The sequence below is a fragment of the Eurytemora carolleeae genome, unplaced genomic scaffold (genome assembly GCF_000591075.1).
Source record: "Eurytemora carolleeae unplaced genomic scaffold, Eaff_2.0 scaffold169, whole genome shotgun sequence".
NCBI classification, from domain to species: Eukaryota; Metazoa; Arthropoda; class Copepoda; order Calanoida; family Temoridae; genus Eurytemora; species Eurytemora carolleeae.
Genome location: NW_019396316.1, coordinates 164342 through 182499, shown reverse-complemented (window position 1 = coordinate 182499; position 18158 = coordinate 164342). Strand labels below are relative to the sequence as shown.

At 34.1% G+C, this 18158-nt stretch overlaps 3 protein-coding genes across 3 annotated transcripts in view; all 3 read left to right on the top strand.

The window, feature by feature from the left end:
• LOC111700776 (peptidyl-prolyl cis-trans isomerase G-like) overlaps positions 1-555 on the top strand; it is a 6385-nt gene extending 5830 nt beyond the window's left edge. Inside the window, exon 10 of the mRNA XM_023471814.1 lies at positions 388-555. Within this exon, the coding sequence (XP_023327582.1) occupies positions 388-555 (168 nt within the window). The remainder of the gene's footprint in view (positions 1-387) is intronic.
• Positions 556-1009: 454 nt separating this feature from the next.
• On the top strand, positions 1010-6854 carry LOC111700788 (serine/arginine-rich splicing factor 11). The gene is made up of 10 exons (XM_023471827.1): positions 1010-1108; positions 1649-1750; positions 2060-2113; positions 2299-2367; positions 2807-2845; positions 3219-3286; positions 4107-4154; positions 4895-5016; positions 5285-5453; positions 6188-6854. Exons 1-10 carry the CDS (start codon positions 1016-1018, stop codon positions 6489-6491), a joined length of 1068 nt encoding a protein of 355 aa, XP_023327595.1. The 5' UTR covers positions 1010-1015; the 3' UTR covers positions 6492-6854.
• On the top strand, positions 6811-18113 carry LOC111700789 (retinal rod rhodopsin-sensitive cGMP 3',5'-cyclic phosphodiesterase subunit delta). Its single transcript, XM_023471828.1, has 6 exons — positions 6811-6894; positions 13189-13291; positions 14741-14823; positions 16234-16301; positions 17392-17489; positions 17821-18113. Exons 2-6 carry the CDS (start codon positions 13202-13204, stop codon positions 17923-17925), a joined length of 444 nt encoding a protein of 147 aa, XP_023327596.1. The 5' UTR covers positions 6811-6894; positions 13189-13201; the 3' UTR covers positions 17926-18113.
• The last annotated feature ends 45 nt before the right edge of the window (positions 18114-18158 follow it).

Below are 18158 nucleotides of genomic sequence, written 5' to 3'. Positions count from 1 at the left end.
ATCTTTCCAGTTATGAGTTTAATGTTTTTTTTTTCAAAAATGGGATTTTTTTCGAAAATTGTACTGATTGTACAGATTTTAAAAAAAAATGTACGGATTTTTAAAAAAATGTACGGATTGGTTTAAAAAAATATACGGATTGTACAGATTTTAAAAAAAAATGTACGGATTTTTAAAAAAATGTACGGATTGGTTTAAAAAAATATACGGATTGTACGGATTTTTTTTCGAAAATTGTACGGATTGTACGGATTTATTCTGAAAATGTACGGATTTTTGTACGGATTTGTTCAAAAAAGTTTTGGCCACCCTGCATGTCATGTTTAATTACAAAGCGAAACGGCGGACGTTTTACAACTGTTTTGAATAACGTGTCTTGTTTATAAGGCGGAACGGCGGACCGTGAGTATGGCGGAATACGAGAAAACTAGAAGAGAGAAGGAGAAACGAGAGAAGGAGAGGGAGAGAAGGGAGGAGGAGAGGAAAAGAGATGAAGCACACCCATACGTTCTTTATATCTTATTTGTATATGGAAATGTAGAGATTTTATTTTAACAAACTTATGGGAAAATAATAATGCTATGACATAACAAATTTTCGCCGAAATAAACCAAATATGCGATGAAATGAAATTGTTATGCTAAGTAATTAAACAAATATGACATTAAATAAAACAGATGCTATGAAGTTGAAACAAATATGCGAAGAAGCAAATCAAATCATGTGAAATAAAACAAAACATTTTTACAATTATGCGATCAAGTAAAGCAAATATTCGATGAAATGAAATTGATATGCAAAGTGATTAAACAAATATGTGAATAAATGAAAAAAAAATCAAATATGCAATGAAATATAACAAAAAATACATACAGTGTATGTGATGAATAAAATAAAATTTGTGAGTAAATTTAAACAAATTCGTAATTAAATAAAACATCTATGGAATGAAATGGAACAAATTTGTAATTAAATTAAGTTAAACAAATATTTAACGAAGTACTTGCAGGAGGAGATGAAGAAGAAGGAGGAGCAGGACCAGAAGGAGAAGGATCTCCGGGACAGGATTGAGAAGAGGGAGAGGAGAAGGTTCAGAGAGGATCCAGAGGTCAGTTTTAACCGCCCTCAATGGACATTGGCGTGACCACATTGACAAAAAGTTATTGTGTACATTTTAAAGCGAAATTACATTTTTTTATCATTATTTTTTTTGTGCACACTTATTTAGTTATCATCAGTTTAAATGATTTTTTTTTCTTTATATTATCAGTCATTATACTGTCTAATGGCCTAGTCCCGGGCGTCATACATCAATGAACCATGAAAGCATACCAACCCTTACCTAAACGTGACCTTGTATCATTTAGCTAGGAAGTGCTTACGGGCGTGATGTCTAACTCCATTCGTGGTTTTAGGGTTGTCATAATAAATAAATGGTGTCTGTTAGTTTGTTCCCTTCCTTTCCAATACACTCTTTGTCGGGGGTGGGGGGGTTGAACATTGAAATCCAGGGTTTATATAATAAAGCATTAATTCGGGGGTCAAATGGGAAGTTTGTTCTCCCCACGAACTAAAATTCCTTGTATTTTCCCGCATTTCCGCTTCCTGTGGAAGACGATGTTTGGTTTCTGCAAGCTGATATTTGCAGGTTGAGCGGAAGAAAAGGGAGGCATCAGCTGATGAGAAAAGAAAGACACGTGAGGATTCGCCTGAGAGGAAAAGGAAACCAAGGGGAGAAAGCCCGTTAAAGGTAATTTCAAGGCACTGTACACGTAATTTCAAGTGACGTCGATATTTATAGAGTGACATGCTCATTCCCAAAGCTAGGGAAGTAACCAGGGAGGGGGCTTACTGGCGCGTCCCCCCCCCCCAACCTGCGTTCCCTCTTCCATATATAGGCTTACCCAAAGCTATGTGAAAGATATTGCCGGTTCTGTGCCAATTTTAATAATTGTTGCGGAAATGTGGAAGAAGTCCCTTTATACAGAAACCACAATTTAAAAAATCGATTTTTAAATCGAATATCTTATTTCAAGCTTCGAAATGGTTCTTTTTCAAGGCTGAGCATTTGGATTACGACAAGCTGGACTTCGAGGCTATGGAGGAAAAACAGGTAAGAATTAAAAAAACATTTTTTTCTTCAAACCAATCCCCCCCCCTTCTTTATTCATAATTTTTACCCTAAAGTTTATTTCAGCGAATAAAATCTTTTAAGTATTTATGGTTTTACACCTGACTCCAAAAGAGGGTGGGGGCTGATATTTCAAGAAAATATACACCCCTGGTTTTCAACTTTAGGATAAAGATGATGATGAGGATGAGAGTGAGGATGAGAATGCTCTCAGACTAAAGGCTCTGGAAACTCAGGTTAAAACCAAATTTCCTGAAAAGGATATTTTGTGGAAAACATTTCTACCTTTTTTTTTCTCCCCATCATGTTGGGATTATTTGTTAAGTAATTTTATAGAAATTTAATGGGTTCAGGAGGCGAATTTCTTTTATGTTTGGGTACAAACTACAAGTAGCAGGAAAGAGGGGACAAACTTGAAAGCTTAGTTTTGATCATCCCCGCAAAACATTTGCATAATAACTCACTTAGATCACTTTTTAAACAAAAACATTTTCAGATTGTGACATTGCTGTGACGTCATTATTTCAGGATGTTGTGAATCGTTGCCAATTATTCAGTTTTGTTCTGATGTCACTGTAATTAAGGGCTTGTGGCGTCATAAGTTTAGACTGTTGTGACGTCACTGTATTTCAGGCTGTTGTGACGTCACAATTCTGGAAATATTTGATATTTTAGGCGAGAAACCTGATCCCTCACTACCTAAGCCCAGCAAAGGTGAGAATTTTTGTTTTATTTTTTGTAGTTTTTTGTGTTTTTATGATTTTGAATAGTAAGTTTTCTTTATTTTGATACTTCCTACGCCTTTATTTTGTTTATGATGACGATGCATAACGAAAATGACAATGATATCATAACCGTTTAACGACAAAGACAACAACGATAATGTCAAAAACAGCAACATCAATTTCAACGACATCGTCAAAAAAATCTTCCACCTTGTGGTGCGGTTAGAGGTCAAAAAACTTCATAACTTAGTTTAATGTACGTTTACGCCACTTTCGCTTTATGACAACAATAACAACAACGTCATCGTTGGGAATCAAGACAAATTTAGCGACAACAATATTTACAATTACATTGTTTGAAGGATGACAGAGTGCGTGAGGATTCCAACAAGGCAATTACAAGCAGAAAGGGAAGACGGGGTTCAGACAGGTATTTATTAACAAAAATATAAATCTTAAAAAAATACTTTTTAGCTGTTTGTTTCAAAACTTTGTTTAAATAATAATTAATCAGAAACGTACGTCACATATCATATTAAATTATCTCCAAACTTTAGCGCCAAAATAAGCAATAATAATAACAAAACGCTAGCATTTTTGCTAGAAAACTTATATGTAAGCCTTTTTCAATTTTTCAAAATGATTCAAACTTCTTTAAATTAGTCCAGAGGCCGAATTTAAAGAATTTGAGCGGCGGTTTAAATTTAAGCCGCGGCTTAATTATGGTTGGTTTCACTTAAAATTGTATCAAATGTTTCAAGATTTAAGCCGGTGCTCAATTTAAACCGGGTTTTGGCGGATTTAAGCCGCGACTTAAATTCTTTAAATTCGGCCTCCGAAAATCTTAATTTTTACCCATTGACGATCTAATATAATGTGGGACACCCTGTACTAAAACTTGTTTTTCTATAATTTTAAATAAATCCTACATACATTTTGTTTATTTATTTTTTTTCGGATTAGAAAAATATTAAGTCTTAATTTGTATGCTTTCTTTTTTTACTATGAGGGTTCTTTCATAAATAAAGATTTAAAATAATCTAACGTGCATTACACTGAAGAATAAAGTTCCGATTCTGCCAGTCAACCAGTCATATTTCATATTGCTCAAATCTGTCCTAGAATTAAGGAACATCTAAATATATTTCCTACGTTGAAGTTGTGCTTTCTTCAGAAAGAGAAAAACTTTTTTCCAGTTAGGATTTTTTACAATAAAAATGAATAGAACAGACATTTTATTTATTTTTTAGTTCGACCGAAGCAAGGAAATATCGGTCTCCATCTCCAGCAAAGAAAAGGTAAAAAAAACTATCTTTTTGCAATTTCCGGAGATAAAATGATAATTTTGTAGTTTTTTGGCTTCATCTTGTTTTTCCTATTTTTAAAAAATATCATATTTTCGTTAATGCTAACTAGCTATTCGTAATATCAATTGTTATCATTTATTTTCATAAAATACGATCATCAATCATTATTGATAATCTTTATCTATATCTATAATATTTCTGAGTATTAATGCTTTTTAGTTATTATTTTTGATCAAATTCTTTTTAAAACTCAATGTTAGCAATTTCAAGTTTTTGTGATGGTTTCAGATCAATTGCGATCATTCCAATGATTTATTTTTATGATAGTTTGATACTGTGATCAATTACGATCTTATTTTGACAATGATTATCAATTTTTGTAAATTCAAGATGATATGTTAGTTTCTGTTATCCTTGATCGTCATCCAGTCCATATGTGAATTAAATACTTGCCCCAAACTATAATTTTTTAACATCTGCGTAACCTAATTGCGTAAACCGTTGATATTTCAAACTTTGAATATTCGAAATAACAGAGTTTATAGTTTTCAAAGATATAGGGAATATAAACTGAGAGGAGTTATCAGTAGGACTGGGCGTGTTCCTACTTTTTAAATAGTTCGTTCCGTTCTGTTCGTTCCCGTGTAATAACGATCGTTCCCCAGGAACGACGCCCAGCCCTAGTTATCAGTTTCTGTTTTTTTATTCTAAGTTGTTAAACCCTTTCCTAGGAGAAGTTCCGGTGGACGTGGTAGGTCTAGGTCGGGAGGTAGAAGGAGGTCAGGATCACGTGACCTCAAGACCTCCAAGAAGAGGTCGAGGTCAAGGGACAGGAAGAAGAGGTCGACATCAGGTAGATTTATTATATTTATTATTTGTATTTAAATTTCCTTAGATGAAAACATAGATTAATAAATAAATGGAATATGCTGTAATCGTACATTTCCAGATTTAAGTACAACAACAGTCGGGGTAAATAAAAATTGAAGAAGAAAAAATGTACTGGCCAAAGAAACATCGTTCTGTAAGTGATTAAAAGTCGAAAAATCCATCCTTTTGTACTGTACAAAACAGGCAGATTTCTGAATTTTGATAAAATAATTATAAATGAAATTTTTTAGGTGGTAGAAAAAAAAGATCTCCGTCAACTGGGCGGAAAAGACGATCAATCTCTGGCGGACGACGGAAGAGATCTGCATCCGGTGAACGGAGGAAAAGATCTATTTCCGGCGGAAGTAAGAAAAGATCTCCTTCCGGTGAAAAGAAGTCCTCAAGGAAAGAAATGGAAAGGTAAAAGAAATTGAACTATAATTAATATCCCAGAAATTTGTACGATCTAAAGTCAGAACTTATGTATTGTGAGTTTGAGGATAAAAATTGATCTTCATTTTATGCGCATTTACAGATTTGATTTGCTCGATATCGCATGATGGTCATACGCTGCAGGGATAACTTTTATTAAGGGATAAATCATTGACCATCAAGTTTAAAAGTACATTGGATGTCGAGATAATAAGTTCAAGTTTAAAAATATCATCATCTCTGATAGTATTATTATCAACATTGTCTTTGTTATCATTTTGGTCGTTCTCCTCATTGTGGAATGTGGATACTGTCCCCATTGTCATCATCGTAATTGTTATAATTGTGGACATTATCGGTATTGTTATCATTGTCATTGTTAAAATCGTCGTCATTGTACTTGTTGCATTGTCATTGTTTTAATTCTTCGTCATTGTCGTCATTGTCGTCATAGTTATCATTGTAGGTATTGTCAGACTCGGAATTGTCGTTATTATCATCATTGTTGTTATTATCATTGTCGTCAATGGTATACTTGTGGCCATTGTCGTTTTTGTCGGCATTTTCAGCATTGTGATCATTGTTTACATTGTAGATATTGTCGTAAGTTTCATTATTATCATTGTCGCCATTGATTGTTTTATTATCATTGTGGCTATTTTCAGCATTTTATTGATAGTTATTATACTTATCATTAATATACAACCTTATTCATATTTTAGAGGATCACCGTCACCGTCTCCTCGCAGATCTAAATCTCAGGAGAAGAAATCCACTAAGAAACGATCAAAATCAAAAGATCGAAAATCCCGTCAAGATCGATCCAAGTCAGGCGATCGTGGCAAAGGCCGCCGAAATAGGTCAGAGTCTGGAGAAAAGTCTAAAACGCGGAAACGATCAAAATCTCCCTCAAAAAAACGAGATCGTAAAAGGGAATCACGCAGTCCTCAGCGCAGCTCTCGCAAACGATCCGTTTCTAACAGATCACGATCGGCGAAGAAACGATCTCGTCGCAGCCGATCCTAAACTTCTCAGCACATTTGCAATGTTTTTTTTGTATTCAAGCTTGGAAACTTTAATCGGAAATTAAAGTGATTGTTCACCTAATTTCTAGTGACCCTTCATTTAAATTTGGCGTTATGGGCTATATCTCATTTACGACAGTTGTTTATCTTACAAAAATCAATTCAACCTACATATTACATAAATTATCGTTTCTAGATCTTCAAGGAGATTTTTAATGAGGAGTTACTTTGTATTTTGGTAACAGTATCTAAGCACTGTGTTTAGTTTTGATTCCATCTGATTAAATGTCACTAAAACATAATTTGAAATGTCAATAATAAATAAATGTAGATTTTGCAATTAAAAAGAAACTTTTTTTCAGAAGCTAAAAATATGGAGTAATTCATCTCAAAGTGTGAAACAGGTAATTAAAAAAATTTATCATATACATTTAAATTGTTAATTATCAAAAGAAAATAAACACAGAGAGCACAGGGTTATGTTAACTGAATCCGCGATTTAAAAACTTCGGCTCGAGCCGTGATTCCTTAAAGGGAGTGGCCGGCTATGTAAGGTATTTGAACTGAGTATGCAGTGTTGTGGAAAACTTCTTTCAGATTCATTTGAGACATATTAAACTTTTTAAAGATCTTTTAATCCTGAGTTTGGGCGCTAATGCGACGTTCAAAACTCCTACTTTGGGGGTGGATACGTTTTCAGAATTAGTTTTTTTAAATTATTAAATAATTACGACATAAAATGTAAAAAAGTTTTACAATAAACTACAGACGTCATGTATAGGAACAATGAACATGTTTAGAAAATTAAAATTAATCAAATCATCGAAAATAAGCAATTTTGTTCAATTATTAGTTTCTATTTTCTCATTATTCTGGTTTATCATTATTCACAAAGATTTTCTGCAGATTTTCTAGAATTAGTATTGAAAAGACGACATTTGAAGAAATTCAATGTAATAATGTTAACAAAATAATCGATTTTAGCATTGATTTATTGACAATTTTCTTTTGAGAAATATGTTCCTAACCATCTAATTAGATTGCTGTATAATTTTTACTTTATTTTTCTTTGTTGTTATTTAAAAACTAAAAAAAACGAATTCTGAAAACATATCCACCCCCACAGTAGGAGTTTTGAACGTCGAATTTGCGCTCAAACTCAGGATTTACAGCTCTTAAAAAAATTTTAATATGTCTCAAATGAATCCGAAAGAAGTTTTCCACAACACTGCATACTCAGTTCAACTACCTTACATAGCCGGTCACTCCCTTTAAAAAAAAGGTGTAAGACGTATTACAAAACTGAAAACGTCAAATATTTGCGGGTAAAAACATGTCAAAAACTCGAAACAATTAATGTATTAAAATTGTGAGATTAAAAAACGTCCAAAATTCTTAATGAAACCCAGAAAACTGTGGAATAGTGTTCTGAACCTCCTGGGCCTGTATTTTCTGAACCTCCTAGTCCTGTATTTAATGAACCTCCTGGACCTGTATTTAATGAACCTCCTGGTCCTGTATTTAATAAACCTCCTGGTCCTGTATATAATGATCCACCTGGACCTTTATTTTCTGAACCTCCTGGACCTGTATTTTCTGAACCTCCTGGACCTGTATTTAATGAACCTCCTGGACCTGTATTTAATGAACCTCCTGGACCTGTATTTAATGAACCTCCTGGACCTGTATTTTCTGCACCTCCTGGACCTGTATTTAATTAACCTCCTTGACCTGTATTTAATGAACTTCCTGGACCTGTATTTAATGAACCTCCTGGACCTGTATTTTCTGCACCTCCTGGTCCTGTATTTAATAAACCTCCTGGACCTGTATTTAATGATCCTCCTGGACCTGTATTTAATGAACCTCCTGGACCTGTATTTAATGATCCTCCTGGGCCTGTATTTTCTGAACCTCCTAGATCTATATTTTCTGAATCTCCTGGACCTGTATTTTCTTAACCTCCTGGTCCTGTATTTTCTGAACCTCCTGGACTTGTATTTTCTGAACCTGCTTCTGAGATTGTTGAAATGTTTGTGGTTCCCATCTAGGTCTCCTTCAGATAATCCTTCTAGTCAAATATTTTAGTTTTCACCCTGGCCTCCATTTAATTAGTTATATGCCTCTTTATTTCTATAAATCCGTACAATTTGAAGCACTTGATTTAAACTTGTGTTTATAAACTCTTTAGTATCTACATTCTATAAGAACATGACCATTTTCATTATATTTCTTAAAAAGTTTTTCTGTCATGCTTCTGTTCCGTGAGAATCCAGAAAACTGAAAACTAATACGAAAAGTTGCGAATTTTCTTTGAAAAGATTTAACATTTCTGCCTTTTTTGCATAAAAAGGTTAACGTTTGTAATTCATACATTACTTGTTTTTTTAATGGGTGTTCTGAAATTAGGCGTTTTGTTACATTGGGCGTTTTGCACCTGATCCTTATTCTGTATTTGTGTTGAATATCCTGTAATTGTGCCGAATATCCTGTAATTGTGCCGAATATCCTGTAATTGTGCCGAATATCCTGTAATTGTGTTGAATATCCTGTAATTGTGTCGAATATCCTGTAATTGTGTCGAATATCCTGTAATTGTGTCAAATATCCTGTAATTGTGTCGTATATCCTGTAATTTTGTCGAATATCCTGTAAGTGTGTCAAATATTGTGTAAATGTGTCGTATATCTTGTGTTTTTATCGACTTTCCTGTAATTGTGTCGAATATCGTGTAAGTGTGATGAATATAGTGTAATTGTGTCGGAAATCCTGTAAGTGTGCTAGTGCTGTGTGTCGAATATTATGTGATTGTGACGACTTTTTAATCGTGTCGAATTTCTTGGAAAGTTGTTTCCAATCGACCTTCAGGTTTGATTGTCATGGTGCCCGCTTTCTCGGAGACTTGCGGCTGCGGAACAAATTTTCAACCATGTTAACCATTAAATAATCTTATTCAAATGTCTTCTGGGGAAAGGGAGGAGGTGGGGGGAATTAGCGGCAAAAAGTAGGATAGAACCGTAAATTTTACCGTAAATATAGATTCTCATAGATTACAAAATTTTCGTCAATTTGCAAATTGTTTAAAACTTTTTTACTTAAGATTCCCTGAATTTCTACCTGGTATTGATTCTACTGGACTATTCCAGTGTTATACACCGGGGAGTTAACTTACAGTTGTCATAGCAGACACTACTTTATACAAATTATCAGCTGATTTTAGGGGATCAAAGTTTATAACAGAAATTTTTCCAGACCTGACATTGAATGTCAGATTTGGGCAAACACATACAAACATACATACAATACAGGGTGTTTTTTTTTTAATGTCAATTATTTACACACTAATACCTACATCATTTTTAAAAATATCTAAGTCTCTAAAAAGCTTATTATTGGGTAAAGTCCAATTATATGGCTACAGGATTTGAAAGTGAGTAAGAGTTACTGGTTACAAGAGGGGGGGGGGGGGGCATAAATGCAGCATAAAAAAAAATTGTCAGATTTTTTTTTAAATGTTTAAAATGCCCGCCATTATCTTGATAGCAAATTTTGACTCTGTCTATGAAATTTTCAACGCCACGAAGCATAGTATCTCTTGGAATCTGGGGCTCAGGGATTGTTTAAAAATCCAAGGAGTTCAAGCCAAAAATTTATCTTACAATTTTTGCAGATTTCTCTTTTTACATTTTGTAGATTTTCACAATAATGAAAAGTGCCAATCTTATCTTCCATCAGCTTTGGAGAGAACTGAGACTTCTTTATAAATGATGGACTTATTAGAAAATCGACATTTATAAAAACACCCGTACATACAGGGTGAGTCAAAAGAAGTGATTTGCGGCGCCTGGTACAAAATTGTACCTTTTTTGTGCAACTCTCTTGAAAAGTGTTTTTTTTCAATATTTTATGAAAATTTATAATTTTTTTGGTACTCCAATGGCCCCAAAAAAAAATCCGCGAACCTTTTTTTCTCTCAAAATAAAAAGTTTAGAAAAACAAAAATGTGTATATAAATTATTTCTATCGTAATCTAAAATTTTAAAAAGATTGAATCACAGAATCACAGAAAATTCGCAAAATTGTAATAAGAAAATTCGTTATTTAAAGTTCTGGTCTTTTTAAGGAAAAGTTATTTAAATTCTCTAGTTCCTTTCTTCTCAGTATATTCTAAAGTATCAAATATACGCTGTTCAGTTGAAACCTTAAGAGCCATTGAAAAACAATTTTTCCGTAAAAATTAGACCAGAATTGAACTGAAAATTGGGAATTTTCTTATGACAATTTTGCAAATTTTCTGCGATTCTGTGATTCAACCTTTTTAAAATTTTAGATTTCGATAGAAATAATGTATTTACACATTTTTTTATCTGAACTTTTGATTTTGAGAGAAAAAAAAGGTTCGCGGATTTTTTTGGGGCCATTGGAGTACCAAAAAACTACAAATTTTCGAAAAATATTGAAAAAAACACCATAAAGGAGAGTTGCACAAAAAAGGTACAATTTTGTAACAGGCGCCGCAAATCACACTTTTTTTACTCACCCTGTACATACTACATAGAAATAGAAGGTGGATGTATGGTTTTACCCTTTTATTAATGAGAATATAGCCTGACAGTTTTATACCTAATATCATTCACATTCTTTCTTTTATCTCATATTAAGAGTTAAGACTTTCGGGAGGGGGGGGGGGGGGAGAAATTTTTTAAATTCTAACAATATTCTTTAAATTATATATTTTTTATTTTAAAATACTAACTTTTGAGAAAATGTATTTGAAATGGGAAATAAAGATGAGAAGGTAAAATAATTTCCCAATTGTATAACCTCTATCTGGTTATATATCATCGTTTTTACCTTGAAAACCAAGTAATACTGAGCTGAAAACTAGAATGGTGGATATCGAGATCGATGCTTGATCTCCTCTTTTTCCTAATCTCCAGATTAAATAATGCTTGTTCTCCTCTTGTTATTAATCTCCAGATTAATTAACAAATTGGGATTAAGGATATCCCATTCTAAAGTTTTGAGCTCTGTCAATTCTTTTCTCTTTTTAAATCTGCAATGCACTTAAAAGAAAAACTGCAATTCAGAAGAAGAAAAAAAATTCATATATAAATAAAGATGTCTCCATAACTTTTGTATTGACAATTTTTTCTTCTCCAGATAACTTAAAATTATGGTGGTCCCTTTGACAAGAAAAAAATACCTTGACAATCCCTGTAACGAGAAAATGTCCTGCTGATATTCCTAATATTATTAGAATATTGAAAATGAAAAGAACCGTTTAGTGAAAAATATATACTTAAGATAAAACAAGTTATTCTAAAGAGAGATTTTCTTTAATTCTGCAAAAGTTAAATAGATTTTTCATCTAATTCTGCAATAAGTAAAGAACCTGTAGGGCTTCCTTGTCTCCAAAAACTCTTCCTCATGACTAAATTTAGCGTAGAAACCCCAAAAAAATTCTCTAGCAATGGGGGGGGGGGGGAAATTTGTAAGAACGAGTTGTCTTTATATTTCTTTATATGGCACTTATTTATCCACTTACTGAAAAACAAATTGTAGTGAAAAGTTTTTATACAAGTTTTTTTCGCATATATGTTGATAAAGTCCATTTAATAAGTCATCCCATGAACGTTCTTAAAATATTTCATTCAGTAGGACGTCAAACTATCCTTCTCCTCTCCCTTACCACNATTTGTTTTTCTATCCATGTCACAATTATTGTCATTTATTATTAGCGGAGTGTCCTCTCTCCATTAGGGGATCAGATATTAACCGAAATTAGATATTATTGTTAATTGGATATCTCTATGAGAATTATATGTAGTATTAGTAGACCCTTCGTCTCAAGGAGAATTATATGTAGAATTAGTAGACCCCTCCCGTCTCAAGGAGAATTAAATGTAGTATTAGTAGACCCCTCCCGTCTCAAGGAGAATTATATATGTAGTATTAGTAGACCCCCTCTGTCTCAAAGAGAAATATATGGAGTATTAGTTGACCCCTCCCGTAGAATTATATAGATAATTAGTAGACCCCTCCTGTCTCAAGGAGAAGGATATGGTGTATTAGTTGACCCCTTCAGTCTCAAGTAAACCGGTTATGGAGTTTTAGTTGACCCCTCCCGTCTCAAGTAAACCGGAAATGGTGTATTAGTTGACCCCTTCAGTCTCAAGTAAACCGGATTTGAAGTATTAGTTGACCCCTCCAGTCTCAAGTAAACCGGATATGGTGTATTAGTTGACCCCTCCCGTCTCAAGTAAACCGGATATGGAGTATTAGTTGACCCCTCCCGTCGCAAGTAAACCGGATATGGAGTATTAGTTGACCCCTCCCATCCTGTTATTACCTTAGCAGAGAGTATATAAAAACTTCTAATAAAATCATCTTGGTTCTCCTCATCTAACAACATAATAAGATTAATCTAAACTTCTATATCAGAAAGAAAAAACACGAAAGTGAAAAAATACAATTTTTCTTTCTTTTCTGTAATACAAAGCTTTTCTAATCCTGAAGTGTTTCCTTTGCCTCCGTATATGTAAATCATCAATTTCAGAAAGAACACTAAGTACATCTTATCATCTGTACTCAGACTGTGGCTTAAATGGTACTGTTGTGAATGGAACATTTACTCTGAACATAAAGGGTCTCTTGAAGTCGTCTCTAAAGGTGTTGAGCACTGTGAATTGTTCTAGGTATTGAGAAAGAATGCCGTCCAAGGCGGAAGATATAATGTCTGGGTTTAGGGTCAACTGGATGAATCTTAGAGACGCGGATACTGGCAAAATATTATGGCAGGTCAGTACTCAGTACACAAGCTATATTTCTATTTATTTATCAATTTTGATTCCATATCTATCCATCCTTTCAACTACTCATCTATGCATTTATCTATCTGTCTATCTATATATCTATTTATTGATCAATTTACTTCTTTATCCATCTTATTTATTTATCCAGTATTTAGGTATCTAACCATTTATTCATCCATTCCATATCTAATCATTTTTTCATTTACTCATCTATTTATCTTTCCATCTATCTATCTATCTATCTATCTATTATATATCTTTCTACCTATCTATCTTTCTATATTCAGTTATTTCAGTCGTAGGCGATTATATCAATAAAAATGAAGACGACTTTTATTTAATTTTTGATTGTCAATAAGCATTTTTAGAATCACTAGTTTACAAGTAATCAAGGAGAGCTTTTTTTATTTGATAACTTCTCTTGACTTCTGAGTTTTTGTGTATTCATGCTGTTTAATAGCTTGACTTAATTCAAAATCAAATCGAAATTCGTCTTGAATGATTTGATATAATCGCATACCACATTATGAAGAAGGAATACGAAAAAAATAGATTCTTCTCAAACTTAAAATTCTAGTTCTTAAGTTCATGAATAGCCACCAAGCCTTTTTTTATAGAAATTTTGGGAGGTTTTGGCCATTTAAAAAATGTTGGTCGAATTAGAGTGAACTACAAACGTCTAACATCCTTTTAAAACTTTTAATTTTAGACCTACGTCAAAAACTTTGATAGATTTTGAAATCTCATCAAATTTTCATTACAAAAGCAAAAAAAAAATTCAAAAATTTCTTAAGAATTTTGATCCCCCCCCCCCAAAAAAAAAAAAAAAAATTCAAAACTCAAATCACGTCTGACCCCAAATCTTAAATACTTCCTCTTCGATTTTAGAAAAGAAAGTTATATGTACAATCTTGAGAGTGTATTTGCTAATGTTTTTAGTTTATAGAACCCTAGTGTAGCGGGGAACCAATGAAGCTTGTGAGGCAAGGCCGCTTATGGAAAACTAGCCTAGCTAGTAGCCATTGAAGTAGTAGCTGGTAGTAGCTGGTAGTATAGAGCAGTGGCCTGGCCAGAGGGCCATAGGAAATTTTTAAAGGAAAACTTTAGTCGTATTTAATACCAGGCTGTAGATACAGGCTTCGGTAGTTTGAGCTTCACGGCTCGGCTACCGCCACTCTGGCATAACAGTATCATTGCACATGTCATGCTAACTCTGTGATCCACGCACCCCAAAAGGGGGCTCTGGGTTGCAGGGAGGGGTTGTTACCTGGTAACACTTGTGTTATTGGGGAGTCATAATAGATAGATAGATAGTCTGAACCCATTTAACAAGATCAGTCCTCAAAAGTTCTAGAAGAATCTATTTTTTTTGCCAAATGTTGTATTCCTTCTTCATGGAATGACCCAGTATCTGAATATCTATCTTTACCTACAGGGTAACGAAGATCTGTCTGACCCAGAGAATGAGCATGAAGCCAGAGTACCGAAGAAAATTCTGAAATGTCGTGCTGTTAGCAGGTTATATTTATTCATTTATTCATTTATTCATTTATTCATTTATTCATTTATTCATTTATTCATTTATTCATTTATTCTTTTATTCATTTATTCATTTATTCATTTATTCTTTTATTCATTTATTCATTTATTCATTTATTCATTTATTCATTTATTCATTTATTCATTTATTCATTTATTCATTTATTCATTTATTCATGTATTCATGTATTCATGTATTCATGTGTTTACGTGTTTACGTGTTTACGTGTTTACGTGTTTACGTGTTTACGTGTTCACGTGTTCACGTGTTCACGTGTTCACGTGTTCGCTTGTTCGCTTGTTCGCTTGTTCGCTTGTTCGCTTGTTCGCTTGTTCGCTTGTTCGCTTGTTGCTTGTTCGCTTGCTAGCTTGCTTGCTTGTTCGCTTTTTCACTGGTTCACTGGTTCACTGGTTTACTGGCTCACTGGTTTACTGGTTTACTGGTTCATTGGTTTTCTGGTTCACTGGTTCACCAGTTCACTGGTTTACTGGTTCACTGGTTTACTGGCTCACTGGTTCACTGGTTTACTGGCTCACTGGTTCACTGGTTTACTGGTTCACTGGTTCACTGGTTCACTGGTTCACTGGTTCACTGGTTCACTGGTTCACTGGTTCACTGGTTCACTGGTTCACTGGTTCACTGGTTCACTGGTTCACTGGTTCACTGGTTCACTGGTTCACTGGTTCACTGGTTCACTGGTTCACTGGTTCACTGGTTCACTGGTTCACTGGTTCACTGGTTCACTGGTTCACTGGTTCACTGGTTCACTGGTTCACTGGTTCACTGGTTCACTGGTTCACTGGTTCACTGGTTCACTGGTTCACTGGTTCACTGGTTCACTGGTTCACTGGTTCACTGGTTCACTGGTTCACTGGTTCACTGGTTCACTGGTTCACTGGTTCACTGGTTCACTGGTTCACTGGTTCACTGGTTCACTGGTTCACTGGTTCACTGGTTCACTGGTTCACTGGTTCACTGGTTCACTGGTTCACTGGTTCACTGGTTCACTGGTTCACTGGTTCACTGGTTCACTGGTTCACTGGTTCACTGGTTCACTGGTTCACTGGTTCACTGGTTCACTGGTTCACTGGTTCACTGGTTCACTGGTTCACTGGTTCACTGGTTCACTGGTTCACTGGTTCACTGGTTCACTGGTTCACTGGTTCACTGGTTCACTGGTTCACTGGTTCACTGGTTCACTGGTTCACTGGTTCACTGGTTCACTGGTTCACTGGTTCACTGGTTCACTGGTTCACTGGTTCACTGGTTCACTGGTTCACTGGTTCACTGGTTCATTGGTTCATTGGTTCATTTGTTCATTGGTCTTATCCACTTATCCGCTTATCCACTTATACATTTATCGATCTGTTTTATTCAACATTTTTTAGGGAACTTAACTTTTCATCGATAGAACCTATGGAAAAATTTCGTTTGGAACAAAAAGTGTTATTTAAAGGTAATATCAATTATTTACAGTTGTTTACAGTAGTTTGCGTTAAACAGTTCAGTAGTGTACAGTAGTTTACACAAAACAGTACAGTAGTGTACAATAGTTTTCACAAAACAGTACAGTAGCGTACAGTAGTTTAGACAAAACAGTACAGAAGTGTAGTTTACACTAAACAGTACAGTTCTGTTTTCTGTTTGTACGCCATATACCTATACATCATAAAAAAAGATAATTAAAATATTCAAACTTACTTCTGACGCATGTCCAATTAACAAAACTATATCTGATCAAGTATAATCCAGATATCTTTATTTTTGTCTTTGATCATTATCATTTGTGGTTTCTGAAACTCTAACTAAAAGAAATAAGTAGAAATAAGACAGAAAAGTGATGTGATCTTATACAATTGATCAGACAAAGCTTTGTGATCTTACACAATTTATTAGAAAAGCGATATGATCTTACACAATTGATTAGACAAAGCGATATGATCTTACACAATTGATTAGACAAAGCGATGTGATCTTACACAATTGATTAGACAAAGCACACAATTGATTAGACAAAGCGATGTGATCTTTTACTATTGATCAGACAAAGCTTTGTGATCTTACACAATTGATTAGACAAAGCGATGTGATCTTACACAATTGATTAGACAAAGCGATGTGATCTTACACAATTGATTAGACAAAGCGATGTGATCTTTTACTATTGATCAGACAAAGCTTTGTGATCTTACACAATTGATTAGACAAAGCGATGTGATCTTACACAATTGATCAGACAAAGCTTTTTGATCTTACACAATTGATTAGAATAAGCACTGTGAATCAGGCATATGCCTTTTATGAGTCTCTTAAGATTACAATGACAGTCCCTTGAAGAGCTGATAATAATATTAATCTCCGCCATCTTGTATTTAGGAAGGTAGAATAATCTCCGCCATCTTGTATTTAGGAAGGTAGAATAATCTCTGCCATTTTGTATTTAGGAAGGTAGAATAATCTCCGCCATCTTGTATTTAGGAAGGTAGGATAATCTCCGCCATCTTGTATTTAGGAAGGTAGGATAATCTCCGCCACCTTGTATTTAGGAAGGTGTCTGGAGGAGTGGAATTTTGAATTTGGATTTGTTATTCCTGAATCCACAAATACCTGGCAGAGTCTTATAGAAGCAGCTCCTGAATCTCAGGAACCCCAGTCCTCATATTTAACACCCCATTCTCAAATTGTCAAACACGTTTTATCGAAAAGAAAATGACGAAAAATTGAGCAACAATTAATAGTTGAAAAAGAAGATGGACAAAGGCTATAACCTAGTTCTCTTATTATTTACCCTCATATTCTTTATCCCTTTCTGTGAGTGCATTTAATCACTTTTAGATTTACCCCATTCTTTAATTTTGTTTTATTTACGAGAAAATGCTGAAAGATTAAGAAACAATTAAGAGGTTAAAATAAAAGATATTCGTCACCGCATTTTTATTCTTTACCCAAGTCCTTAAATGAGTACTGTTGTCCAGATGATGCCTGCTAAAGTATTAAACGGCAATGTTGTAATAGAGACTCAGTTCTTCAATGGAGACCTTCTTGTGTCGACGTCTAAAGTTCGACTTTTCTACGTTTAGTCGACGAACAAATTGTTTGTTTAACAGTATATTCGCTAAGTGTGTTGACTAAACCTAATTATTAATGTTTTTTTTCATCTTAAAAGTCATGCTCACAAACTAACGACTAAGACCCTTTAAACAGAAAGCTTTTTGAATAAGTTTTAAAAAATTCTTTTCTATTTAATTCGTCTCAGAGTAAAAAATTGGCCTTAAGATTTTTTTATTTTGATATTATCAGTATTTGAGGAATT